The following is a 26,707-nucleotide window of genomic DNA, read 5'->3' as shown; positions in this document are numbered from 1 at the left end:
TCTTATTCTTTGTATACCAGTAACCAAACTGATTATCCTTAAAGTTCCAAGACTTATCTCATACATAGCATTAAAAAATTGCATTTTCCTGATTTTTACAGTAGAAATGCTGTCAAACCCAGATAATGCACTCTGCAAAGCTATGAGAAAAGTATTTTCCTCCTGATTTTATCAGGAGGTGATTCAAAAGAAAATGAAAAGCAATAGTAATTACCATCTATTTTTCTCAACATATCAGTGACTAGAAGATGTTCAAGAAGAAACTCTCTCATCTTCAAAACTGCACTTTTATATCTCCATTACACACACAAAAATTGCTAGGTTCAGCTTGCTTCTCTTTTGCTTCTTTAGAAGGGAAGAAACTTGACTGGGTAAATAATATCTAATACATACCAGGACAAGCAATCCACAGAATAAATATAAAACCTCCTTAAGACAACTAAAAATTCCCATAACACTTATTTATTTTTGCAAGGCCATGGTTTTTAGCCTGGTACCAAAGCCAAACTGTAATTGGAATAATTACGGCCTACTTAACATCCTCCATCAGCAGGAAATGGCATTCTTCCATTGTGAAGAAATGAGTATTACTAGCAAGTCCTGTTAAACCCTTGCAAAAAAACTGAAGTGTCTCAAAACGATCTGAAAACTTGGAACAGGACAATGCTATCATTTTGGAAGTATGCCCAAATCAGAGTACAGCCTTGAAGAGGCTCAAGGCTGTATTTGTTTCAGGGCCATAATTACAATATGATTACTATCCGTTTGGTACTGAAGGGAGAAACAGTTCTCAATTCCAAAGAGGAATCAAATGTAACCGTGTTCCATGGAGAAGATAAAGGCTTGCAAATTCATCCAGAAAATTCTTTCAACATTCATTCCTATACCTGTTGCTTCAAAGAGGAAAAAAAGGGTTGCAAGTTGTTCGTGCTCCATTAAGAAAACTCAGCACAGTTATCTAATCAGATGAAGTAGAGAATATTCATAAATACCATCTTACTAATGCATTTTCATAGGTGTCATCCATTACCTTGAAAATGCAATATGTCTTAGATTAAAGGTATTCATTCATTAACCTGACATACTGGAGCAGCTAGACCCCTGTCTGCCTCCGGACAGAACTGTTTTGGATCACACAAGTGCTAAATACAGCTCCAGTGTATTTGCCCCAGACAAAATAAATGAATAAATATTGTCAAGGACTACTACATCTCTCAAGCTCAAAGCTTACCACATAAAGGACAAATTTATTACAGGGACAGTCTTTTTTGAGAAATAAGTTATTCCTCACATTGTTACGAAACAAAAAGAGTTTCAAATCTTCTAGGACAGTTTTGTGGATAGGAATCAAAGTTTGAAAACTTCAAGACCACAGTACACAGACTGCTCCCTCCTTACCAACATCAGCTTTTGACCAATCTTTGGACTGACAACCCAGTCAAGATTTTATTCCCTCGGGGAAAAGAAATACTACTTGAAAGCACTGGACACACTTCAGATAGACAGCTCTATTCCTTATCTATGTTACTCCCCAAATTGATGCAAGTATTCTGTTTAAAAAGGAAAACTGTAACAAGAGGAAAATATCAAAGGGACTTGACAGCAAATGCACTGATTTCCTTAAAGGCATACTCTATTTAACAGTGTCCCTTACACTACTACAAAACAAGAACTTTAAATTATTTGTCTAAAAACTTGCAAGCATATTGTGTCATGTTACGAATCACCACTCCTGGCACAAGTGGAGGTGTATCATATTAGATAAGCCATTAAATCTAAATATTGATTTGTTAATCATAAATACCATGAATATCAACACAGAATTTAATCAGAAATAAAAAGTCCTTTACAACAGCTACTGTAAATGTTAAGTACATAAAACAAACTTATATAAATTCAGAATAAAGAGTAACTCAAGTTACTTTTTCAATTACATTCATATTTAATATAGTATTCATGGTTCAACTCAGAAGTTTGTGCCTAATTCCATGTAAATAGCAGAAATGCAAAGTCTTAAGTATTCAAAAACTAATGATGCTGACTCAAAATATTACAAAGCAAAACATTTAGCAAATTAATTTATACTAACAGTTTTCCTCAGAATCTCCAATTACAATAAAAAAAATCCTATAAAAGACAATAACCACTGGTTATTCCTTCTACCTAATGATCACTTGGTAAAATAAGGTATGGGCTGGGAAGTCCCGAGGCACCCCTAAACTCAAAAGATGCTTTTTCATTTTGCAATCAGTTTTGACAAATGTCTCAATAAACAATCTCATACAGTAAACCAAGAGACACAACTGAACAAGTAGTGACTGGAAAAAGAAAAAAAATAAAAATAAAACTCATAATTGTAAAAAATACACTTAAAGTTGAGCTCAGGAGACAGTGGCAAGTTACCACAGCAAAGCCACTATTCTGATGTGTTTTTTTTTATTTGCTATACAATGTTTAAAAGACTCCAGAGTACAGAACTTCAATTCATAGAACTATTAAAGAAAAATTCCTTCAGGGTCAAAAATATAAACGCTCATGTTTTGAGAAAGACCGTCTCACAATCCATCTGGAAATAAAACAAATTGTTCAATGAAGCTTTCCATTTCTCCTCTCCCAAGTGTGTCCCCATGCATACCAACCACAGGCTGAAGTACAACCAAGAAAAGGGAATAACAGAGTTCTTGTAACATCAACACCTGCTTTTTGGGAGGCTCACAGGATCATACTGTGATCACCAATCGATCAACAGGAAATCAGGACAGCACAGCTGTTTCCTTATTCCCTTCAGAGGAAAGAAAACAACTGAGCTCATGAACAGCAGTAAGGAGATGCTCTACACCCCAAAGGCCTCTGGCATCCATGCTGACACAACGTCTTCCCAGTTATAAATTAACTGTTTAGACTGAAAACCCACAAGTCTCATATTTCTGCTGCTCTGCTTATTCTCAACCAAATCTGTTCTAGACTGTTTTGTAACTATTGTCTTAAGTTCAGACAAACTTAAATCACACCAGACTGTGAGTTACCTTTCTGTCTGAAACTTTTCATTGGGGTCTTTAAACTCTGGTTTCCAGTTACTCTGCTTCATCAAGACAGTTGTAGCATTACTCAAATACCATATATATATATATCCATAGACACACGATCTTGAATAAATTATCACTATAACATTGCTAGAAATTAACACAGTCCACAAGCAAAGTGAATATTGAGAAACGCAAACTGAATTTAAAAAAAAAACAACAGGTCTGTAAAAACAAAAAACAAAAGAACACCCATGTCCGCAAATTGCTGTTCTGTCTGCACTCGTGAAAATCACAGAACTAAAGCAAGTGTTTCACTAAAGAAGACACCTACTGCTCCTTGGAAAGAGTTAAAGGAATAAAAAAAAATATCACACTTAGCGCTCAGAATTCATAAATCTGACATTTATGTGAGCAATTATGTAAAAACAAGAAAAATAAAAAAATAAGCACCTTATTAGCACAACATGCATCAAGTTACAGCAACAACTCGATTGCTTTCTCAAATGATTTATATGTATATTAGATTGCATTTTAGAGATTTCAAAATACAAAGCCTTACTATGGTACAGCCACCACTGACAAAGGACAACAGGTACACAGCATAGTAACATGGAGATTAAAAGAAACCGGTACTTTCTTCCTTTTTTGCTGATAACTTACAAAGAATGGGTTCTCTCTGCTACTGAACGTCTTAACCTGTTCCATGGAACAAATCTATTGCTACTAAAAATATATATAGTTTTACCACTTAAAGATCTCTACACATCTTCCTGTCATTTCTCAATTATTAAAGAAAAAAAAAAAAAATCATTCTCCCGCGCTACAGTGCTACCTAAACGAGTGCTCAGCATTTAATTACTTTTTCCTATAAAACCTCATTTATTCCAAAAATATAAAAATAACTGAAGGAGTCTGCCACAACCTGGAACTAACATGTGGTTTGAACGTGACTACATTTAGGAATGCATACAGCACTCATCACTGAGATGAAAAAGATAACCATATTGTAAGCCAGAACAGTAGTGTATCATCTCTCTATAAGACTTCTGACTTACTTTACGACTAAAATTAACCAACAAAAGAGGTGCCAAGAGATATTAGACTTCCACTAATAATTCAACAAAACAGATCTTGAATGCTTGGTTTATTAACACAAATAATTCTGCTAATTCAGTAAATGCTGGGAAGACAACTGCCAATAATCTTTATTGCAAGAGAATTTTTATCTCAGAACCTAACTGCAAAAAGCTAAATACACAATGCCTTTTTCTAACTGCAAAGAGTGATATTTCTGTTATACACCATAGTACCACAGGAACAGTCTTTCCAAATCTGAATCTAGTCCTACAACAGAACTGTAGTCAAATCACAAGCTACATGCATCAATTCTCATTTGTAAAAGAAAATTCCAGTAATTTCTGTCATGAAAAGTTTTGCATGTTAACTCTACGAAATACTAAAAACCAGAAGGCTAAATTTTAGGTTTAGTTGCCAGGATTTAGTATGATTTCAAATTTACACTTTCATTTTAGTGTTATACAGAATTAATTTCTTTGACCACCCCAGAAAACCTTTATTTTGCCAAACATCAAAGACACCTGCAGGACTCCCAATCCTGGCTATTAATTTATCCATGAATTCAATTACTTACTGCTATAAGGCTTCAAACTTTTGATCTGCCATCAGCACTTCTATTTTCTCAAAGAAAAGACAGCTAGGACCAGAAATTTAGAAGGGTATTGTGGTGAGGGCCCAAGGAAAGAACAACACATCTGTGCAGAACATGTACAGTTTTTTGAATAATATGTGCACACATGCAAACTTAATATACATTAACAGATAACTTTAGACTTTGCTCTTCTTTGTGCTAAACCAGCGAGCTGTATTTTCTTCAAAATGAGAAGTTAGGCTCACTGACTGGATCCTAAAATAGGCCCAAACTCAAAAAGGCTAAACAATTCCAACAGAGTAGGTGTAAGTACTTTATAACAGAACAGGGAACAAACCCCTTGAGAGCAGCCCTGAGGAGGGCTTAGGGGTCCTGGTGGACGAGAAGCTGGACATGAGCCAGCAGTGTGCACTTGCAGCCCAGAAGGCCAACTCTGTTCTGGGCTGCATTAACAGAGGGGTGACCAGCAGGGAGAGGGAGGTGATTATACCCCTCTCCTCAGCTCTTGTGAGGCTGCAGTACTGCGTCCAGGCCTGGGACCCCCAGCACAAGAACGTCACAGAGCTACACAGAGCTCTTGGAGCAGGTCCAGAGGAGAACCACTAAGATGATCTTAGGAGAGGTGCTCCAGGCCTCTGAAGAAAGGTTGAGGGAACTGGGCTTGTTTAGACTGGAGAAGAGACAGCTCTGGGGAGACCTCATTGTGGCCTTCCAGTACTTGAAGGAGAGTATATACAGGAAGGATAATGGCTGTTTATGAGGGTAGACAGTGATAGGACAAGCAGGAATGGTTTTAAACTGAGACAGGCAAGGTTTAGGCTAGATATTAAGAGGAAGCTTTTAACTCAGAGGGTGGTAAAGTACTGGAATAGGTTGCCCAAGGAGGCTGTGGATGCCCCATCCCTGGAGACATTCAAGGCCAGGCTGGATGTGGCTCTGGGCAGCCTGGTCTGATGGTTGGTGATCCCGCACACTGGACAGGGGTTGAAAGATGATCTTTGAGGTCCTTTTCAATCCAGACCATTCTACAATTCTGCGTTATTCTAGAAATTCATATTTGATAAAACTTCTGGATGAGGTACTGTATTTTGATCTAAAAAATGTATAAACAAGCAGATCTGAGATGGGAGAAATTATGCAATCCGGCAGAAAATAAGTGGTGACTCCAGTATGAAGTGAATCACAACACGAGAAACCAGCTGAGTCTATAATGTTCTCAGCAATACAGACTGAGTACACAGTGCCAATAAAGATCAAAATAAAGGTGATTCCTGGTATAGACAGAAGTAATAAATTAAGGTATCCAACTCTCAGAGGAAGTCTGGGATCTGACAACAGCTGTTTCACTAAGACAAAATGAATCATGGATGGAGTACAGGAATGATCACAGGAGATGTGGACCCAGAACACATAGTTTGATAATCAAAAAAATCAGTAGGCAACAATACCATGAAGCAGGTCAGACAGAGTAATAAATCCCTAAAGCATCAGAATTTACCCTATTTTCCTAATTAATAAATAAAACGAGGTTGAGCTCACTCTAGAATTCAGGTACATTACTGCTTAGCTACTTTTGCTCTCATTAAGTGGGTAATCTGAAATTTTATATCAGAAACTATTCAAGGTAAGATGTTACAGGAAAAGGAGCAACAAGCTAAGAATTTAGCCAGAATTAAATATGAAATCCCTGAGACAGCTGAGAATCTGTTTTTGTTTTTTTTTTAGGAACAGTTTTGTATTTGTGTAATAGAATAGAGGTTTTGCATTCTACTAAGTGGTACCAAAAGCTGTTTTTCCAGCATTTATTTCATTGCTGCTCCAAAAGAATATGGAAACTGTCATAAAACATCTACTATCACAAAACAGTCAATTCAGGAGTGTAGACTTCACAGTAGCTGGGATAGCTGATATTCTTCACAGTCTGGCATGAGGCCAAGTTTTGACTTTAGCAGAAAAACAATACTGATAACACACTAATATTTTAGTTGTTGTTGAGCAGGTACAATGACAAGGGCATTTCAGTTTCTTTATGTGAAAAAATAATAAAACTGTGAAGAGTTGGCCATGAGGGCTACTGCTGCTTTGTGGCTGGCTGGACATCACTTGGCAAGTGGTAAGCAATTGTACTGCACATCACTTGTATACACCTCTAACTATTACATTGTATATGTCTAAAGTACATGTAATTATCATTATTATTATTTCTCTCTTCTTCTTCTGTCCTAGTAAACAGTTTGGGCTTCTGTTTTTATTTCAACCTACACATTCAACACCTTTTCCCCTGATCCTCTACCTTGTCCCACTGGGAGAGGGGAGAGTGACTGTGTGATGCTCAGTTGCCTGTCTGGTTAAACCACAACACCAGGAAGGTCTGGAGAAAGAAGAACTAAACATAGAGACATGTATCAGCTGAGTTTCTGTGATACCCAAATATACCAAACTATACTCACGCTAACAAAAGAGACCGGCATTTATTTAATCTAAAGTAAGTAAATAAATAAATAAAAATCCACTCCTCAACTACAGTGCATATTTTCTCCAACAATTTTGGCATAATTATTCTCCCTAAACTTAAGCCTACTGAAACCTTCCCTGAAAAAACTCCGTACATATTGTAAAGAAGGTACCAAAAATACTTGCATAAAATATTTATTTATATAATTCTTTTACAGCGTGGAAAAAAAAAGACACAAAATAAATAAAATATATTAATGATGAGCTTCTGGTAAGAATCACAGAAGCATTTTAAAAATCTCTGTATTTTCAAATGAAAACACTTGTTTGCATTTGTTGAGTAATCCCTACACAAAATCCACATTTCAAATCCCAGTCATACTTCATATGCAAATCCAATCAAAAAGGAAAAGGCATACTTAAAAATTAGAGTTTAATCAGAGCATTAAAACATTAAAGTGGAACAAATTACTTACACTATCTTCATCTTCTGTATCATCATCATCACTGTCCTTGAACCCTGGTGGAAGTGGTGGCCCAATGAATTCTTCATCATCATCATCCCCAGCAGAACTTTGAACAGAAGCCTGGAGTACTGCAGAAGTACCAGTTAACTCTTCATCTGAACTATCTTCACTTTCACTGCAAGTTGTGTCTCTGTATGCAAATTAGACAATTACTATTTTAAGAAATTGGCAATTCAGCAGTAACATAAATTTGTAAATTTTGAAATTAGCAGGAAAATGTAAACTTATTCTTATTAATGGAATGTTTGCTCACCATTACCTTGAAAGCATAGGCACATCTTTAAATAAAGGAGCAATGCAGCACCAGATAGTTCAAAGAAGGGGACAGAACAGAATAAAGACAGATGTAAAAGTAATAGTGCTACATCATTAGTATGGGTTTAGACATCACTTAGACAGTAGAACACTCTGATATACAGGATTTTCAGGACATTGCTGGAGGTTGCAGCATACCTAAACACACTGCACCTCTGTTTACTCAAAACAGTAACAGTCCACACTCACAACCAGAGTGCAAACACAAAACACCGCACTTGCCTTTCAATGCCAGTAATGAAGTAGCAAGAATCAAGCACTTTTAATAAATACATGACATGCAGTAGATTACATTTACATTTAAATTATTGTTTCAGTGATGTCAAATCAGTTATTTTGAACACAATTTTCAGGCACTGGAAAATTTCTAGAAAGAAAGCAGAACTATTTAATTCACATTCATGGAGGTTATTCAAAATAAACGGGCTCCCCCTACTGGTAGTTACCAGGTAGGAGGTATCCTAACTGGCACAAGATTAAAAGCAATCAGCACAATTTTACTCTCTACCTAGGTCACGGCACATTGTTACCATGTTTGCAAGCCAGCTGTTACTTCCTGATTCAGTAACATAAACTGGAGGTGCAAGACCTGCTTTGGAAGCTTACATTTTAAGAAAAGGTACATTAGTTGACGAGTAGACTTTAAAAGCCAGATTAAGAATGAAAAGAAGAAAAAACTAAGGAGTTATTAGGGTTTAGGGTTTATTGGTTGTTTTTGGTTTGTTGTTTTCCCCCATTTAGATTATCATTTAAAAAGTATAATAAAAGGGAACATGTTTAAGATCATAATAAAGCTTTAAGATTCTGAACTGTGTAACTAACAAAATGGACACCCTACCTGTAACAGCTGTACACCAAGTGGCTTAGAGGTTACACAAGTAGAATTATATTTCAGGAAGAAATCAAAACAAAAGAACATGAACTAGGTCCTCATGTGTCACAGTGAAAAACAGGCTTGCATACCTGAAAGCTTGTCTATTTTCCATTACCATTGTGATGAAAGATATTAGCCTTACATACAAACTTTCTTTCGCACACTTATGAGAGACATTTAAAGATCTAGGTCAGGATATAACCATCTAATAAATCAAACACCAATAAAATAAGCTTATTTTAACATATAACATATAACAATGGAGTAATGCTTGTTTATCAAGAGGAAAATTTGTCATCATCTGAGGAACAGATTTGGGTCCTTCAAAGGCCTTCAAGTTAGGTATCCCCAAAATTAACAATTTTACAAGGCTGTGTATAAGAGTATTGTCCTAGAAATCATTACACATCCCCAGACAAGAGAATCAGTTACCTTCTCCCCAGAAGTAAAACAATTGAAATGTTTTTTTAATGGAGCAAAACATAAGTGTAGCTGCCAGTGAGAAGAGTCTATGTAAGACTCCTTGTATATACTCTTTTTCCAGTCCTGAAGCCTCAAACTTCTGCATTTTTCTATAGAAATTCAAGAGCAATACCTATCTTCCCTTCCAGTTGCCTATCCCCATAATTTCCTTGTTTGCTAAGCAGGACCAATCAATTCAAACACTTCAGCATTTTGAGTGGCTACGTAATCATCTTTCATATTTCACTTGAAATGATCAGAATTCCAGTGCTGTTTTAACTACACTTAAAGCTTGCTAGAGACAACCAAGTGCTCAAGCTCCAGTTACTGATATACTCTGTTGAATCTAGAAAGGTAGTCAAGCCTATGAACATGCCAATGCAGCCATGCCAAAAGCCCATTAAGTTGAGTGCCACTCTTCTGATTGTTACAGGGAATGGCACTGACGAAGCAAGACAGCAAGAAGGAAGTACAGTACTTCTTTCAACTGTCTGGTATGGTTCTCCTCTACTAAATCCTATAAATAACCAGCCCCTTTCCCACAATTTAGAGACAGATAAAGAACTGATTTTTGCTTTTCCTCATTGCTTCCTCAGTATGAGAAATACACAGTAAGAAGAGAAAAGATAGCTGAATTAGAGTTCAGATGGCACACAGAGAGTAGCTGTAACGAAAAACGTTGAGAGTTGTGTAAGTATGAGGGCACATTCCCCCATGGCTTTGCTTTCCTCATTTCATTCACTCTGATTTCTTCCTATTTGTGAAATAAAAGCATCTGCTGTACACAAAAGTATAAAGCCAAATTATTACTATCTTTATGTATTTACTTGTAAGTACTATAACCACTGTAAACACTTCTGGTAGCAAATGAATTCAAGAATCAACAGAATCGCAACTTTCTGGAGTGACCAAACTCCTGTTAACAATTGTAAAATTAGTAAGGATTCTACTAAAATAATCAAATATATTTGGAATTACAAGAGGAAAAAAAAAAAAAAAAAAAAAAGGTACTATTTAGAGCAACGTTGCCATTTCCAAAAAATAGAGTAAGCTACATTTAAGTTCAGTTTATAGTAACAAAACTCTAAATGAAGGGGGAAAAAAAAAGAGGACCAAAAGTCCTATAAACCAGATGTCCTCTGTTACAGGATTTTCCCTATGAATGTAGGCTAAGATATAATGGGTGTGTCTCCTCCACTAGTGTACTGTTTTCAGAACTAAGATTTAAACTGACTATCATAATTTACAGGAAAATAAAGTTCTACAAGCTGACACGTTCAGCTTCCAGTTCATGAGTTTTTCATGCCATGCACTCCCTTCTCAGTCCTCAGGGAAAGTAAAGTAATGGAAGAGAACAGAATGGAAACTTAACATCAGCAGGACTCTAGTGAGTTACCCAAGCCTACACAGCAACGTTCAACTACCGAAAGGCAGTTATTATCTTCTTTTACACCAACTGCCTAGAGTTCTCTCAAACCCCTTAACAAAATGAGAAAAGCTTTACAGCATTTTCCCATCTTGCTTTAATTGATTCCTTATTCTGAAGTCACCCACACAGCACATAATCACACTATATCCATCTCTTGCCAGCTTCTATTGTTTCATCAGGAACACGTCTAAGAACATAAAAAGTAAATGGGATTACAGAATGCTCTTCCCTCCTGGGTAAGATAAAACATGGATTGAGTAGTAAGTCATGTTACCAGTTATTTCTGTGGTAGTCCACAGCTTATCTAACCTTTCTATATATCTATACACAAAAGAGAAATTTTGTAACAGAAATTCATTGTCCGCAATACTACAAGCTTGTGCTCTTCAACATTTTTAATTGGTGACTTGGATATTGCGATTGAGAACACACTCACCAATTTTGCTGATGACCAAGCTGAGTGGTGCTGCTGGTATGAAAGAAGGAAGGGATGCCACCCAAAGGGACTTAGACAAGCTTGAAAGTCCCACATTAACCTAATGTGGTTCAACAAGGTCAAGTGTTGCACTGGGGTCTTGGCAAACCCAGATACACATACATACTAGAATTAAAATTCAGAATGCAATCTTTGGAAAAGGAATAGGGGCTCTAGTGGATGAAAAGCTTGATGCAAATCTTCAAAATGCACTTGCAGCCCGGAAGCATAACTGTATCCTGGGCTACATTAAAAGAGGGATGGCCAGCAGAGAGAGGGAGGTGATCATCCTACTCTGCTCTGAATACATGAGGCACAACCTGCAGTATCCAGTACAATACCCAGAGTTGGGTCCTCCAGCACAAGAAGGACATGGAGCTACTAGAACAGGTCCAGATGAGGGCCATGAGGATGATCAGACAACTTCAGCACCTCTTCTACAAAGAAAGGCTGAGGGAGCTGGGCTTGTTCAGCATGGACAATAGAAGGCTTTGGGGAAACCTTGCTGCAGCCTTCCTGCAAAAACAACCTATAAATCGGAGGGAGACTGACTTCTTACACAAGCATATAGTAATAAGACAAGGAGGAATGGTTTTCAACTAAAGGAGAGACTTAGATTATATGTTATGAGAGGGTGGCTAGGCACTGGAACAGGCTTGCCCAAAGAAGCCGTGGATGTCCCACCCCGGACTTGTTCAAGGCCAGGCTGGACGGGGCCCTAGGCAGCCTGATATAACACCTGATACAGCAACCCTTCCTGCAGCATGGGGGTTGGATCATCTAATAATGGTCTCTGAAGCCCCTTCCAACCCAAGCCATTATGTGATTCTGTGATTCCACCACATACAACTGGGCTACAAGTAGCATACAGATCCACCAAAGTACTGTAAGGATTATAAGACTTCCACAAATACAAAAACCTACATATTTACAGAACACTGATCTCAACAATTCCTGTCACACAACAGAGTGATGTGGCCTCCATTATGCTTAGCTATTTTTTATTACACAGAATTTAAGAAGCAAGCTGCCAGAGCAGTAGCATTTGCTATCTGTCAAAGACGAGCAAACTTTAAGAAGTTTTGGATTAAATTTCAACTGAAGTCAAACAAAAACACTTCTTCAACCTTAACATTACTCCATATAGCATGCATACTTAAGTCTTGATATCTACTCTATTTTGTTGCAAGAATAAACAAGTATGCTGTATATACAACTGAGAATAATAGCTGGTCATTAACTTAGAATATGTATTAACATATTACATATGTATGCCCATATCCTGTCAAACAAAAAGCAACAAGAAAAAGCAAACAGATAACACTTTGTTTTTTCTTTTTTTTTTTTAAGTACGCCAAACAAGATAGGGAGGAGTCTGTAAAGTTTACTATTAACTATATACAGTATTCACAAATATTGAGACATCCAAGAGAGCAAAGAAAAAAAAAAAAAAAAAAACAAAGATTTTATACTTAAGATAGCACAGACACATCCACAGAAGTTAAGCAATGTTCATGCACCCTATCCCTCTCTCCCAAAAAGAAGCCACAAAAAGCAGTGCAAACTCTTTCAGGTAAGAAAGCTGTTAAATGACACCTCCAATCATAACTAAGTAAGTACCTTGGCTTTAATGTGGACTGATCTCTTGTTGTACTTGAGGCTGAAGCTGATGGATCAGTACTTTTAAATTCTTTTTCAGCCTGGTCCTCCTGCTCTCTTTTACGAGCCTCTGAATGAAAAGCACAGAAAAGACAATGTAATTTAAAGTCCTGCTGAGGACAGTGAAACAATTAGCTTTGTTTTAAAACTTGTTATATAACTTATTTGAAAAAACAAACAAACAAAAACAGTAAATAAAGAATTTCACCTGAAAATGGCTGTTACTTTTCCAAATAATTAAATTCCCGTTGCTACCACAAGGATCACTCAGAAAAACAACAACAAAAAAAATTTTAAAAAAACTTCCATATGCCAGCTTGCATAGTTGATCAAACTTGTCAACACCTGAAAAGCTTCACAAACAACAATGCCGATATTTCAACATTTTCAATGTTATATTAGAATAGTATTAATTACTTCAGAAAGCTCTTGAAATTTCCCTGCACTATGAAACTAAGTTAGAACCAAAGTTATCACAGGTGCAAACAACTTATTTCTCATAAATTATATTGTTCTCTTTTTATTTATTTCCATTTCACTTATTGAAAGCAACTCCTGTAGAACAAAATCAAACAGAACCTTCCATTTCAAAGCTGAATTAGGAATCTTATACAACATGGTGGGGTAAGACACAGCAACAGACAAAGCTAGCTTATTTCTAAGAGTGAGATACAGCTAATGTATTTCTAAGAATCTCAAGTAACTTCTATAAAGCAAAAAAAAAAATCCCACTTCTTCTATATGAGAAACAAGATTTTCTTGTTTGCTTGCTCACAATGGAAATATTTTCCTCCAAAGAGAAACAGAAGCAAGATTCAGATGACACATTATTTTAGTTCTCCAAAAGGGGGAGAAGAGTTGTTTTCAAAAGAGATCATCACAACTATCTCAATGTTAGAAGTCAGTAGCGTACCTTAAGAAAACTGAAAAAAGTTTACAGCATCAAATTAAAAATGCTGAATCACATACAATGATTTGTCATTTTTAGAAAAAATGACTAAACTTGTAATCAATCATATGCTATGTTTCCTTTACAGGTAAAATTCTAGAAATCCTTCTTAAGATTCTTCTCAGAGAAAAGATGTCCAGGTGTAGTTCAGAACATCTTGACTTAAAAACATTATACTCCCTTGAATTAGTTTATTAAATTTCTCTATATTAAATTTTTCTTCTAATCTTCAACTCCCGATGGTCTCCCAAGAGAGATGATGTATTGATATGAACAAAAATTTCAACTAAAGGGGTTTTCAACGTAAAATAAATATTCCTGTATTTTGATTTAGTACAAAAAAAGCATTCAAATTAAAAACTGGGGTCCCTTGTATACTTTAATTCCTTAAATTCTATAACGTCAACAAGCATACACAGAGCTGAAGCTGTATGATTCCATGAAGAATCAAGCAATAAAGAACTGCACTGGTCTCGTTCTTCCAACTGAATTGCATTTTCCTGATGAGGGGCTTTCACACTACTATCTTCATAAACAGAAACACCTCAGAGAGAAAATACAATTTTATCTCAGAAATAATCTCCATAATGGTATCAATAACACACAGAAGAAGAAATCAGACCAAAACAAAAACAGAACAACAACAAAAACGCACTTCATTTTCAGCACATTCTAAGTGGAAGCAGAAAGCACAGGAGTCTGGAACATTAAAAAGAATTCTAGAATATTAGTGTCTTCCATCCTTGGCATAGTGCTTGTTTGGATATGGAAAGGAAAACATACAAATCTCATCACCTTCTTCTCACAGGCCTCCCATTGCCAGCACAGTAAAAAACAGAAAGAATTATGAGCTGCTGTGTAACTCACTGTATGTCACAGAACACATTTCCCTATTATTCTGCCTATCTAAATTAAAACTCTCTGAATCAAGATCCCTTTCAAAATAAAAGCAATAGTCTAAGCAAACAGACTATTTTAGCAGGTTCTGTTGCGATAGGACACAGGGAATTGATTTCAAACTAAAAGAAGGCAGATTTACATCAGGCATAAGGAAAAGATTTTGTTTTTGTTTTGGTTTTTTCACAGTAAAGGCAGTGAGGCACAAGAACAGGCTGCCCAGAGGTGGGGCATGCCACATCCCTGGTGACATTCAAGACCAGACTGGATCTGGTCTGATGCTCTGATCCAGTTGTAGATGTCACTATTCTTTGCGGGGGGGGGACTTAGACTGTTTAACCTTTAAAGATCTTTTCCAACTCAAACAAATCTGTGATCCTATTAAAAGCCTTATATTTAAATTCAGCTTTCTTCCTGGGTTGAAGCGTAATGCCTCACAGCATTCCTGCTGATGCTGATCCCTTGCACACTCTCACGACATCAGTAGAAGAATAGTTCTCCCTTCTATCCACCCTCAAAGTGTTCACGATTGCTTTCCTGCAGCAAAACTGCACTAGTTCATTCACTAAATAGCCAGTCTAAGTCACTGGCACATCACTCCAATAGAGAAGAACAAAACACACTAGTTAACCGTTCACGTGCTTCTTACCCAAGACCTTCCTGCTCCTTTCCACGGCAGTTCTCCTCGTCTGTTCAAACATGGCTTCAAGATCGAAAGTCCGAGCCTTCTTCCCTAAAAACACAGACAAGGGGACAAATTAGCACGGCTCACCCCAGTGAGAGCTGCTGTGGGCCCTCACAGAATCACAGAATTGCAGGGGGTGGAAGGGACCTCTAGAGATCATCGAATCCAGCCCCCCTGCCAAAGCAGGCTCCCTACATCACACAGGTAGGCATCCAGGCGGGTCTTGAATATCTCCAGAGAAAGAGACTCCACCACCTCCCTGGGCAGCCTGTTCCAGTGCTCCGTCACCCTCACTGTAAAGAAGTTCTTGCGCACATTCATGCAGAACTTCCTATGCTGAAGTTTCAGCCCATTTCCCCTAGTCCTGTCCCCACACACTACTGAAGAGACAAGCCTCGCCACTATGGCTCCCACACCTCAGGTATTTATAAACCTGGACCAAGTCCCCTCTCAGCCTTCTTTTCTCAAGGCTAAACAGACCCAGTTCCCTAAGTCTCTCCTCACAGGGGAGATGCTCCAGGTCCTTCACCATCTTTGTGGCCCTCCGCTGGACTCTTTCCAAGAGATTCCTGTCTTTTTTGTACTGGGGAGCCCAGAACTGGACACAATATTCCAGATGAGGCCTCACCAGGGCAGAGTAGGGGGAGATCACCTCCCTCGACCTGCTGGACACGCTCTTTTTTATGCAGCTCCCCGCCCTCCCCCCGCCCGAGCCCGCTATCCGAGCGCCGCCGGCCGCAGCAACGCCCCCACTCCCCTCCGTCGCCCCCCGCCCGGCACTGAAACGCACCGAAGCCCGAGAAGCCCATGGTGGCCGCCAGATCTGGGTCGGGTCCCGCCAGCATCTCAGCGTCTGCAAAAAGGAGGGGAGGGGGAGAAAACAACGGCGGTCAGAGAGGGGCGGCAAGGCTGACTCCTGCCCAGCCTGGCCCGCCACTCACCACCTTCAGCAGCCGGCGACTCCATGCTGCGGCCGGCCCGGAACCACAACAGCCGCGGCAGGAAGCGGCGGGGCGGAAAGGGACACAGACAGCGGCACCGCCTCCTGGGGTGGACGGATCCTTTACGCGTCGTTTCCGGGGCCAGCAGGGCGCGTGTAGCTGCAGCCCGCCCCTTTGCCGTTTTCGGAACGGACCAGGAGGCTAGGAGCTGCTGTGAAGAGGACACTAAATGCGATATACAAAAGACGGGCTCGCTCCACAAAAGACAGCGTCTCCAGTTTCCACGCACCTTGAGTTGGGTGGGACCTCTTGGCACAGCACAACTCTTAATCCAAACCCAACGCTCCCTGAGTACCAGCAGCTCGGAGCCGTGCCCACCGCCCTCTGGGGCGGAGCCTTTCCCAAACCCCAGGCACAGCTCCGTGCCGTTCCCTCGGGTATGTCGGTGTCATACAGAGCAGAGCTCAGTGCTGCCCTCAGCTCCCTGTGAGAAGCTGCAGCTCCTCTGCTCTGTGCTGAGCACTCCCAGGGCCCTCAGTTGCTCCTCACCCATCTTGCTTTCTGGACCCCTCAATCATCTTTGTAGCCCTCCATTTAACACTAGTAGTTGTATGTGTCTGTAAGATCAATAATTACACAGATTTTGTATACAACACAGAGAAGTTAAACTGGTACAATTATCACACTTAGATGGGGTCTAGGAGAGCTGCAGCCAGGCTCCAGCCTTTTTGGTCACACAGCTGAATTGCCTTCACCTGTGCTCCCACAGCTGACTCAGTGCTCGCCTCAGATGATCAATTAGAGGTTCAGGCCTCGATTCAGCAGTTCCCATATAGTTTCATACTGTGCCCAGACAGCATGCAGCCCTTAGCAGAGCCCTGAGCCCAGCCAGCAAACCACATCTCTGTGTGATGGAGGAAGGAACCCAAATTTTGTATAACCCCTGCAGCATTAATGTGACTCCTGCTCTTGCACTTCAGCTCGGTCTGTCTGCATGCCCCTGTAGAAGGGCCCACGCTGCTTTTTATTCCACACTGATAGAGGTTAGTTTGTTCAGCAACAGTGATTAACACATTAGAACTCTTAGTTTAGCAAGAGATTCGTAACCAATACTAATAACTTTCCATTTCACCTATAGCGGGTTGAGAGTCTTGTTTCCCCCAATAATTTCTCATTAGGGATATAACAGAATACCTTTATTTTTTGCCACACTTATTTTGCCTCACAAGAAGCACGGCTGTCGCGGCAGGCCTCCCAAGAGCCAGGACAGAACTGCACACACAGAAACCAACAGCCGCAAGCACAGCTCCCTGACGACGCTCTGAATCCCCGTCCGACACGCCCCGGCCGGACCCAGCAACACCCCGCCGCTTCCGCCGCAATGCCGCCCCGCTCCATCTCTCCGCCGGAAGGAGGAACTACGTCAGCCGCGTGAGGCCTGCCGGGATTTGGCGGGGTGCGGATCGGCGGGTTCGCGCGGATCAATCCGTGTGTGGGGGCGGTGCTGCCCCTCAGCCCCGTTGCCGCTCTCCAGCCCCACCGCCGCCGCCATGCCTGTTGCCATGAGCCCCACGGTGCCCGCTGGGCACGAGGCGCTGGAGATCGCGGGCCGAGTCATCGACCGGCAGATCCAAGATGATCGCTGCTACCCGGACCTGTCCGAGCTGCTGGCCGTGCCCGCGCCCGGTGAGCACCTCCCCGCATTCCTGCGCCTTCGGCCGCACCGCTCCCGCTTTCCCTCCTGTCGCCCCGCCGCCCTTCGAAGCGCAGCCTCGTGAGGTGGCGGCGGCGGGCGGGAGTCCGGGCTCCGCCGCCCATCCCGGGCCCTCACGGACCCTTAAAGTCCCGGCCGCAGCGGGGCTGGATCTGTCGAGGCCGGGCCTCGCGGCACCCCGGGGCTGTAGTAGAGGCAGCAGAGTGGGAAGAACGGGCATGTTCTGCTCCTCGGTCCTGTCTCCCGCTGGAAGGGATTCAGGAGTTTGGTTTTCCACTGCGCGGTGCTCCTAGTGTTGCCAAGCGGCATCCTGAAAGCACGGGCAGCCTCACTTTCTCCCGCAGGCTGCTTTGAATGACTGATTTCTCGGCAGCCACATGGCACGTGTAGTTAGGTTGTTCTGAAAGCAGTGCCTCCCTTTTGATAAAAGGAAACTGCAAGAGATACAAAGAGCAAAGTGACACTGAAAGTGCAAATTCCTAGCTACAAAACACTATTTGTCTACATAGTTGCCATCATTAGCTATGCATTTTCACCTGTCGTGGAAATGAACCTGCATGCCACAGTCTGCTTCAGCAGGGCTGACCCGCTGCTGCTGAAACATTTTCTTGTGCTCACACCCACTGTTGGATCACCGTAAGCATTCAGTAAACAATGATGAATGTCAGTGGGTGCCATTTTTAGGCATGGAGAAATTCAGTAATGTACCTTTGCTCCCTATGCTCTTCCACATCAGATACCATTCTGTCAGACTCCCCCTCTGATGCCATCTGTCAGAGGGCAAGAAAATATAATGGAATATTGGCAGGAAGGTTCAGTGTCTACTTCCATACTCCAGCATCTACTTCTGATGTCCTGGGCCAACAAAATAGGAGGCATTACTTTCAGAACAGCCTTCCCTAGTTAAGATTTAAGGTATAACTCTTCTCATACACTTGTTTTGTCCTTTTTGAAACATCACAGCAGCATCAGCTACTATATACAGCCACCCACCTGGCTGAGTGAGCAGTAAGGAGGCACTATATAAGTGTAGGTGATCTGATCAACGTGCATCCAGTGAATGCGTTCAGACAAAAGTATCTATTTCTTGATACGGTAATGAGTGTGTAGACAAAGTGTAGCTGCCTGTATCATCAGAGAGTTGCATTACATAAGATAATACAGAGGCTTGGAAAATTTAAATTTAAGCTAAGAGCTAAGAATACACTTTTTCTAGATGAATGAAGATGCTCCTGGCTTGTTCACATGGTATTTATTGCCAGGTCATATGATGAAAAAAGGGTAAGAGAGGATCGTGGAGAAGACGGCATTAAAAGCAGTCTGGGGGACAGATGAATTATTCTAGGAGTTAGCTTGTAAATCTGTTTACAGATTTATTTTTACTGATTAGGAAAAAAAAAAATCAGGGAAACTGAGAATTTTTTTACATGTGAAAACACCCGCTTCTTTAAAGGAACACTTATTTTTGTTGTTCTTAATTGCAGGTAGCCCTACTGTTTCCGGCATGACAGATATGGATTATCCTTTGCAAGGTCCAGGCTTGCTGTCAATACCTAATCTTCCAGAGATCAGCTCGGTTCGCAGAGTCCCACTGCCCCCAGAGCTGGTGGAGCAATTTGGACGTATCCTGATGAAAAATAATATGTTGGGTTTTGTGTGTAATAGTACTACTATTGGACTTCTACATTTTTATAATCATTTTTTCTTTAATACTTCTGTCAGACTCCTATTAATGAACTTTGATATTGGTTGTAGTCTCATTTCAAGGCTCCAAGTGGTAGTAAGGTCAATTTGCGTAGAGGTGCTGGTGGAATTAGTTCCTGTATGAAATTCATATTTATGGTACATAGCTTGTTTATTGCTTATATAGAGTAGTTTTGGTTTTTTGTAATATTCCAAAGGGGATTGCCCTTGCTGGTCTAAACACATTTAGTCCTTACATCAGTAATACTTCAGATATGCAATGCAATTGTATGATGGGAGTATTTCCAGAAATCAGCAGAGCTTGGCTAACAATTGACAGTGACATTTTTATGTGGAACTATGAAGATGGGTACGTTAACACATTCTTGATTATATATTGTTGATATTATATCTTAACTAAGCAATTGTAATAGTTGGGGATTGTTTACTTGCAGTGTAGAGGTGTGCTGTTCTGTTAAAGTTACCTTGATTTCTATGAGTTTTCGCTAAAACTTTTAAGTAATAAGTGTTGGAGGAGTTTTAGGATAGCAATAATGCTGACAAATCATCTAGAGATGAAAGAACTAGAAGTGCCTTTTCTTAGAGTTCAGCAATAAATAATATCCTATAATTCCTGTTTTTTATATGCTAGGCTTTGATTATCCTAAAGAAAGTGAAAGTGTAGAAAAAGTATATTAATTGCTTGACTATTCTAAGTAGATTGTGTAGGTACAGTGGTCAGTGGTTATTTATGATAGTATTTTAACTATATACTCTCTTAATTATTTTTAAGGTTGTGTGATGAAAGCTTTTCTGCATAACTTATTTGAAGGATGCACAAAGTTGAAAACAATGTAATAACCATTTCAAATAGCAGATTTTAATATCCAGATTGGTCAGATTCTTTTTTTTGCTTGTTTTCTTGTGGGTTTTATATGTGTATGAAAAGTAAGAGGTATTTATTTATAGAATTTGTTGAGTTTTGTTTTCGCCTCACATTAATCCTCCCCTTACATATACATTGTATAATAGAGTATAAAGCACATTAATTAACTATTTACCTGATAATACAATTCTTTATGGTGTTAAATTGCTAGGGAGGAGGTTGGGACTTCTTTTCGTTAGATATTTTTTTTATACGAAAAAGATGCCATATACGTTTCTTCCTCTGGATGTTAATTGTCATTACAGATGCTAGTTAATGTAATTCAGTGGACTTTGTAAATTAACTAAATCCAAAACCTTAAAATAGTGCAGTTTAGTTTCAGGTTTGAAATTTACCTTTAGGGAGATGTGTCATTTCATTCTGCTGGATCTGTTTTCACCCAAAGCAAAAAGTGTAGATGTCTTCCAAACATTTCAGTGTATATTCAAAGTGTTGTAAGAAGTATTAAGAATTCTAAAATATGGGTATCTGATATTGTTTAATTTGCTGGTATGTGTTATGTTACATGATTTATGCACTTGTGTGTTTTCCTGTTTTGTTAACAGTGGAGATCTGGCTTACTTTGATGGCCTTAGTGAAACTATACTTGCTGTGGGTCTTGTAAAGCCAAAGGCAGGTAAGAAGTATATGATAGTGATTAGGCTTAAATAGTAACCTTCTATGTGTGGTTTTTGTGTGTACTTCCATAAAAACCTATGTTTTACATGTATATATGCAAGATAAATTGTTTTGTTTTTACATGATGTAATAAATTGCAAGTGAAAAATAATGTTTAAGTCACAATGATGAGCTTGAAAGAAATCTCATGTTGTACTCGCATTTGTTAATTTGTTAATACATTGCCACAATAACTTCCTAGAGATTCTGATTTCTAGTTCTTGCAGTTCTTTTGACACCTGAACATGATGTAACAACATTGAAGTAGACATTGAAGTAGCTTTATACAAGAAACCTTTTTAATTAAGAACTAAAGTGTTTTAAGAAAACAATGTTTTTGAGTTCTTGTATTTCATGAAGCAGAAGCTGAACTGCTGACTATTACTCCTTTGTAGCTTTAGACTTTTCTAGACCACAACCTAACTGTACTACCCTAACTAACAGCCCTCTACTAAATCATGTCTCTGAGCACCATATCCAAACTGTTTTTAAACACATCCAGGGACAGTGATTCAGCCACCTCCCTGGGGAGCCTATTCCAGTGCTTAACTACCCTTTCTGTAAAGAAGTGTTTCCTGTTATCCAACCTTAGCTTACCCTTGTGCAGCTTGAGGCCATTTCCCCTTGTCCTGTCACCAGTGAGAAGAGACCAACTCTGCTCTGACTGTAAGCATCTTTCAGATGTTCGAAGAGAGCAGTGAGGTCTCCCTTCTGCCTCCTTTTCCACAGACTAAACATCCCCAGTTCCTCAAAAATGGCTGTTGCACTGATCTCATTAATATGGTGGACATTGTGAGTCTTGAGAGCTTGACTGCAAGTAAAATTTGATATTATTTCCTTCTTTAGGTATATTTCAACCTCATGTACGACACTTACTTGTTCTGGCAACCCCTGTGGATATTGTGATCTTAGGGCTCAGCTGTGCAAATACACAAGCAGGTAGGTGTCTCTTTTTTATATTTTTCCACTTACGTAAATTACAGAAATGTTTGTATTAACAATTATACAAGTATGTAATGGTTATGTTATTAGTAACAAATTAAAAATAAAAACAAGACCACACTTCTGCTAATTTTAAATCATGTTAGAGATGGTACAATATGGTACAATAATTTCATTTTTATAGGGTGAGTACCTTCTGGATCCAAGACTGACATAGGACCAGAGAATTGTAGTGTTCACTTGTTTAATGTGAAAAGAACATTTGAAACAGATTTTCCTGTTAGTAAAGATTGTGAGGGGAAGAAGAGATAGTCATGAATCAAGATAAAAAGGCAGTGAATGCAGTTTATTAATCTAATTGTCATTTGTTTCAAACCACAGAAAAAAAGAAATCTGATACCATTTTTAATGTGATGTATATTAATAGGGAAAAAAAAATATTGGGAAAATAAGAGAATCCTTTGTTCCCTTTCTTTAGTTTCTTCCAGTGAAAGAGATATGCAGAAACTTGGTTCAGAATTGTTGGGATTTAGAGAAGATAATGATATTTCCTTTCTTAGAAATGTGTACAGTGAGTTCATTTTGTTTTAGAGACATTACTCTGTGGTTCGTCTTGAATAATAGCTACTATGGTTTTGTTTTTTTTTTTAGTAATTATGAAATTTACTGTAATCTTTCATGTTTACTGAAATGCTTCTGATTACAAGCCTGATGTTTATAAAGTCTATAACGTTCATAGAACTTAAAAACTAAAATCTAAAGAGTTCTTGTTTATTTAAGGTACTGGATCACTCAATGACAGTTTGTCTGGTGGAATGCAGTTTCTACCAGACCCTCTCTATTCACTCCCTACTGACAACACTTACATTTCTGCAATAACATCCACTGATAATGGACGTATCTTTTTGGCTGGAAAGGATGGATGCTTGTATGAAGTAGCTTACCAGGTGATTATTTTTTATTTTTTAGTGGTTATATGGAAGAGACTCTAATAAGAGTTGTAAAACATGTCAAATCTACCATCTTTTTTCTTTTATAGTTGTGTTGCGTGATTTATTTGCCCAGCAGCTCTGAGGTTTAACATGAAAAATAGCAATACAGCATTAGTCAACCTAAAAAAAAAGTTCAGATAATGATAATCTGCATCCCTTTCACACAATTTTATTTTATTTATTTGTAATCACTTAGTACTTTCAATTAAGTAATACATACTGAAATTAATGGCATGTATTTAGATTTTTACTTGTTTTCACACTTGTAATGTTACTGCCTTTTCTTCTTAGTATAGCTTTTACTTTCTTTTTTCTTTCATTCTACATTTTCTTTCAACACTGTCTTTTTTAAATTGCAGGCTGAGGCAGGCTGGTTTAGCCAGCGATGTAGGAAAATCAATCATTCAAAGAGCACATTGTCTTTCCTTATTCCTTCACTGCTACAGTTCACGTTCTCAGAAGATGGTAGGTACTGATGCTGAAGATTTCCATAGTAGATAAATATAAATTTGAAATGGTTATCCTTCCTTTGCTTAATTTTATTCTAGATTTCTATTCATTAAGTGAAACCATATGGCTTTTTAAATCCTGTAAGAGTTCTCTAGGACTCTTATTTTTGTTAACTTGCATTTAATTATTTTACGGTTATTCTGTAGCATTTATTCTATTAAACTTGTTTTCACCAAATCAGTTGTTGATTTGTTACTTCTCTCTTTTCTTTCCCCACTGTCAAGATCCTGTAGTTCAAATTGCCATTGACAACTCTCGAAATATCTTATACACCCGGTCAGAAAAAGGAGTCCTGCAAGTATGTTACTTACTCTAATGACTGTGTAATGTGTTGCAAATGTGTACATAATTTTTTAAAAGTTTTCTTCAGTACTTGAAAATTCTCTGTATTTGTGCCAGAGCATTTCATTTGTCTCTAACTAAACTGTTTGCTCAAGACCTAAAATAATTTATTCTGAGGAAAAGCAGCCTTTTGATCTTTCCCATGAATATGTTCAAACATGACAATGGGATAAAAATGGCATTCTTAGTTAGTACGTAATGCATGAAGCCATAAGAATAAATTCAACTTTAGATCACTACATTGTACTGTTAACTTGCAGGTTTATGATTTGGGTCAAGATGGTCAAGGAATGGCACGAGTTACTTCTCTTTCACAAAACGCTATTGTTTCTGCTGCTGGAAGCATTGCCAGGTATATATGTAGTAGGTATACAGTAAAGAGATTTTCTTTAAGGCCAGTAGTTTCACAGTATATTTTTTGAATAATTTTTTTGTTGTTGTTGTTTCTTTGGATTGAAGGAGTATGAGGCTTTTTTGGTTTTGTTTTCCAGAACAATAGATCGTTCCGTATTTAAGCCTATTGTTCAAATAGCAGTGATTGAAAATTCTGAATCCATAGACTGTCAACTACTTGCAATCACACATGCAGGTAAGAAAGAAATGCTGGTTACTCCTCTTTTTAATGGATAAGTGTCATCTGCACAATTAAACAAAATTGATAGATGTTTTCCTTTTCACAGAACATTTTATTCTGTTATGTTGAGTTGTGTTAACAAGTTGTTTTCATATTTGATGCAAGTCACTCAAATTGTTATCCACACTGTTTATATTCAAGGTAGCCAACAGAAAGTGGTGTGACAGACGTAATTAATGAAATTAGTGGCAGAGCTGGAGTTAAAAACCTTGATGAGTCTGTATTTTAACGAGAAGTATAGTAGTAGCTACTTAATTTCATGTGCACCTGGACGTTTCATTTACTTTCTGTCTAAAGTGGTGTTGCTGCTAATAATAATCACAGTGATACCAGATTGCCTGGAGTTGACTTTTTTTTCCTTTGGTTTAGGTGTCCGACTGTACTTCAGTACCTCACAATTTAAGCATCCAGCAGCTCGTCCCTCTATGTTAACTCTGGTACATGTCCGTTTGCCCCCTGGATTTTCAGCATCTTCTAATGTGGAGAAGCCATCGAAGGTCCACAGAGCTCTTTATTGCAAAGGTAAACAGTAAACACAAGTCAGAAGAATAGTGAGATTTTTAATTTTTTTTTTTTTCTACTGCACTCATTTGTATCAGGGAGGATGTGTTTCTTTGTTGTTGACCTTTTCAATCATGCATACTGATTTTATCCCTGAAGTAATTTTCAGGTATTTTTTAATGTAGATTCTCTTTAAACATTTCATTTTCCTACCTACTTGAGGCTCATTTCTGTTTGAACCTTTCAGGGTAAATGGTAACACTGTGTTGATAGTGATCAGCTAATCCTATTACACAGAAAATCAGGAGATAATATCTGCTGTTCAAATTGTCTGATTGATATTGCTGCATAAACAATAAATTTTCATCTAATGCATGTTTATTTCTTCTAGCACAACCTTAACATCCCTGTTCTTTATAGGGGTCTTGCTGATGGCTGCTTCAGAAAATGAGGATAATGACATACTGTGGTGTATCAATCATGATTCTTTTCCTTTTCAAAAGCCTATGATGGAAACACAGGTAGTAAAGTAAACTTTCATGTAATATTGATGGACTGTAGATAAATATTTTTTTTTCTTCCTGATAACTTGAATAATATCTACTCAATCTACAAAAAATGGATAGTTTGCAGAAAAACTTACATGAAGTGTGTGGAAATGCTTATAAAGCTAACTTAAAGTGTTTTTAATTAAAAACATATTAAAGAAAAGTTTAGTAGATTCTTTTGTCAGTGAACATAAAGTGATATCTTAGTAGGAATTCTAGGTTCATACATACTTTCATCATTTTTGCAAACTGTGTATGAAAAATGATTGCTTTCACTTCTAAGATTTAAAACTAGTGCATTGGAACATATCTTATTTGTATAGTATTTTCGTCTATAGCAGACAGTGTATTGTGTACAAGCACACGAGGGCATGATCTCCCATTGAAAGTAGTGCAAACTTGAAAGGATACTGTTTAACAAGAAGGAATATTTAAAATATAGGCATAGGAGACCTCAGGTTTCTTTACTTTGGCAGATATGCCATGTTTTTATCAAGTGCAATCTGTTCATTACTTCATTTCTTTCCTTTTTCTTTTTTTTTTTTTTTTTTTTTTTGTCCCTACATCTGTGAAATTGTAGGGAGTTAGTTTGCTTGTGCACCAATTCATAGGTAACATTACATGTCTTTCACCATTGAAGCAAGATTATAGTCCTACTGCTTCGGGCCTGTCAAAAATATATACATATAATCTTATTACCAGTTGTAGAGTTTGAGTGAATGAAGAAGCTGAATAAATTTAAAATTCAGGTTTTATTTTATCATCTGTTTTAAGAAAAGCTATAAAAAACCTTGTTGTTACAGCTCTTTCTCTGGAAGAACTGATATGTATCCTGTGTGGTAACTTCTCTGTTTTTCCAGGGGTTCTGAAAGTGGC

General features: G+C 38.5%; 2 protein-coding genes across 2 annotated transcripts in view; one reads left to right on the top strand and one right to left on the bottom strand.

Moving 5' to 3' along the window:
* WDR70 (WD repeat domain 70) overlaps positions 1-16,453 on the bottom strand; it is a 132,053-nt gene extending 115,600 nt beyond the window's left edge. Inside the window, exons 1-5 of the mRNA XM_072359623.1 lie at positions 16,363-16,453; positions 16,212-16,274; positions 15,386-15,469; positions 12,852-12,960; positions 7,626-7,806 (exon numbers count right to left, since the gene is read on the bottom strand). Of these exons, the coding sequence (XP_072215724.1) occupies positions 7,626-7,806; positions 12,852-12,960; positions 15,386-15,469; positions 16,212-16,274; positions 16,363-16,387 (462 nt within the window). The 5' untranslated portion in view covers positions 16,388-16,453. The remainder of the gene's footprint in view (positions 1-7,625; positions 7,807-12,851; positions 12,961-15,385; positions 15,470-16,211; positions 16,275-16,362) is intronic.
* Positions 16,454-17,791: 1,338 nt separating this feature from the next.
* Positions 17,792-26,707, top strand: part of NUP155 (nucleoporin 155) — a 30,715-nt gene continuing 21,799 nt past the window's right edge. The window contains exons 1-12 of the mRNA XM_072359622.1: positions 17,792-18,048; positions 19,561-19,698; positions 20,033-20,129; positions 21,251-21,321; positions 22,209-22,301; positions 23,085-23,251; positions 23,656-23,761; positions 24,031-24,104; positions 24,409-24,500; positions 24,640-24,737; positions 25,152-25,304; positions 25,704-25,804. Coding sequence (XP_072215723.1) covers positions 17,913-18,048; positions 19,561-19,698; positions 20,033-20,129; positions 21,251-21,321; positions 22,209-22,301; positions 23,085-23,251; positions 23,656-23,761; positions 24,031-24,104; positions 24,409-24,500; positions 24,640-24,737; positions 25,152-25,304; positions 25,704-25,804 — 1,326 coding nt within the window. The 5' untranslated portion in view covers positions 17,792-17,912. The remainder of the gene's footprint in view (positions 18,049-19,560; positions 19,699-20,032; positions 20,130-21,250; positions 21,322-22,208; positions 22,302-23,084; positions 23,252-23,655; positions 23,762-24,030; positions 24,105-24,408; positions 24,501-24,639; positions 24,738-25,151; positions 25,305-25,703; positions 25,805-26,707) is intronic.

Source organism: Excalfactoria chinensis, chromosome Z, assembly GCF_039878825.1.
Source record: "Excalfactoria chinensis isolate bCotChi1 chromosome Z, bCotChi1.hap2, whole genome shotgun sequence".
NCBI lineage: Eukaryota > Metazoa > Chordata > Aves > Galliformes > Phasianidae > Excalfactoria > Excalfactoria chinensis.
Note: the sequence above shows the minus strand (reverse complement) of the source record. Positions and strands in the feature narration are given on the sequence as shown.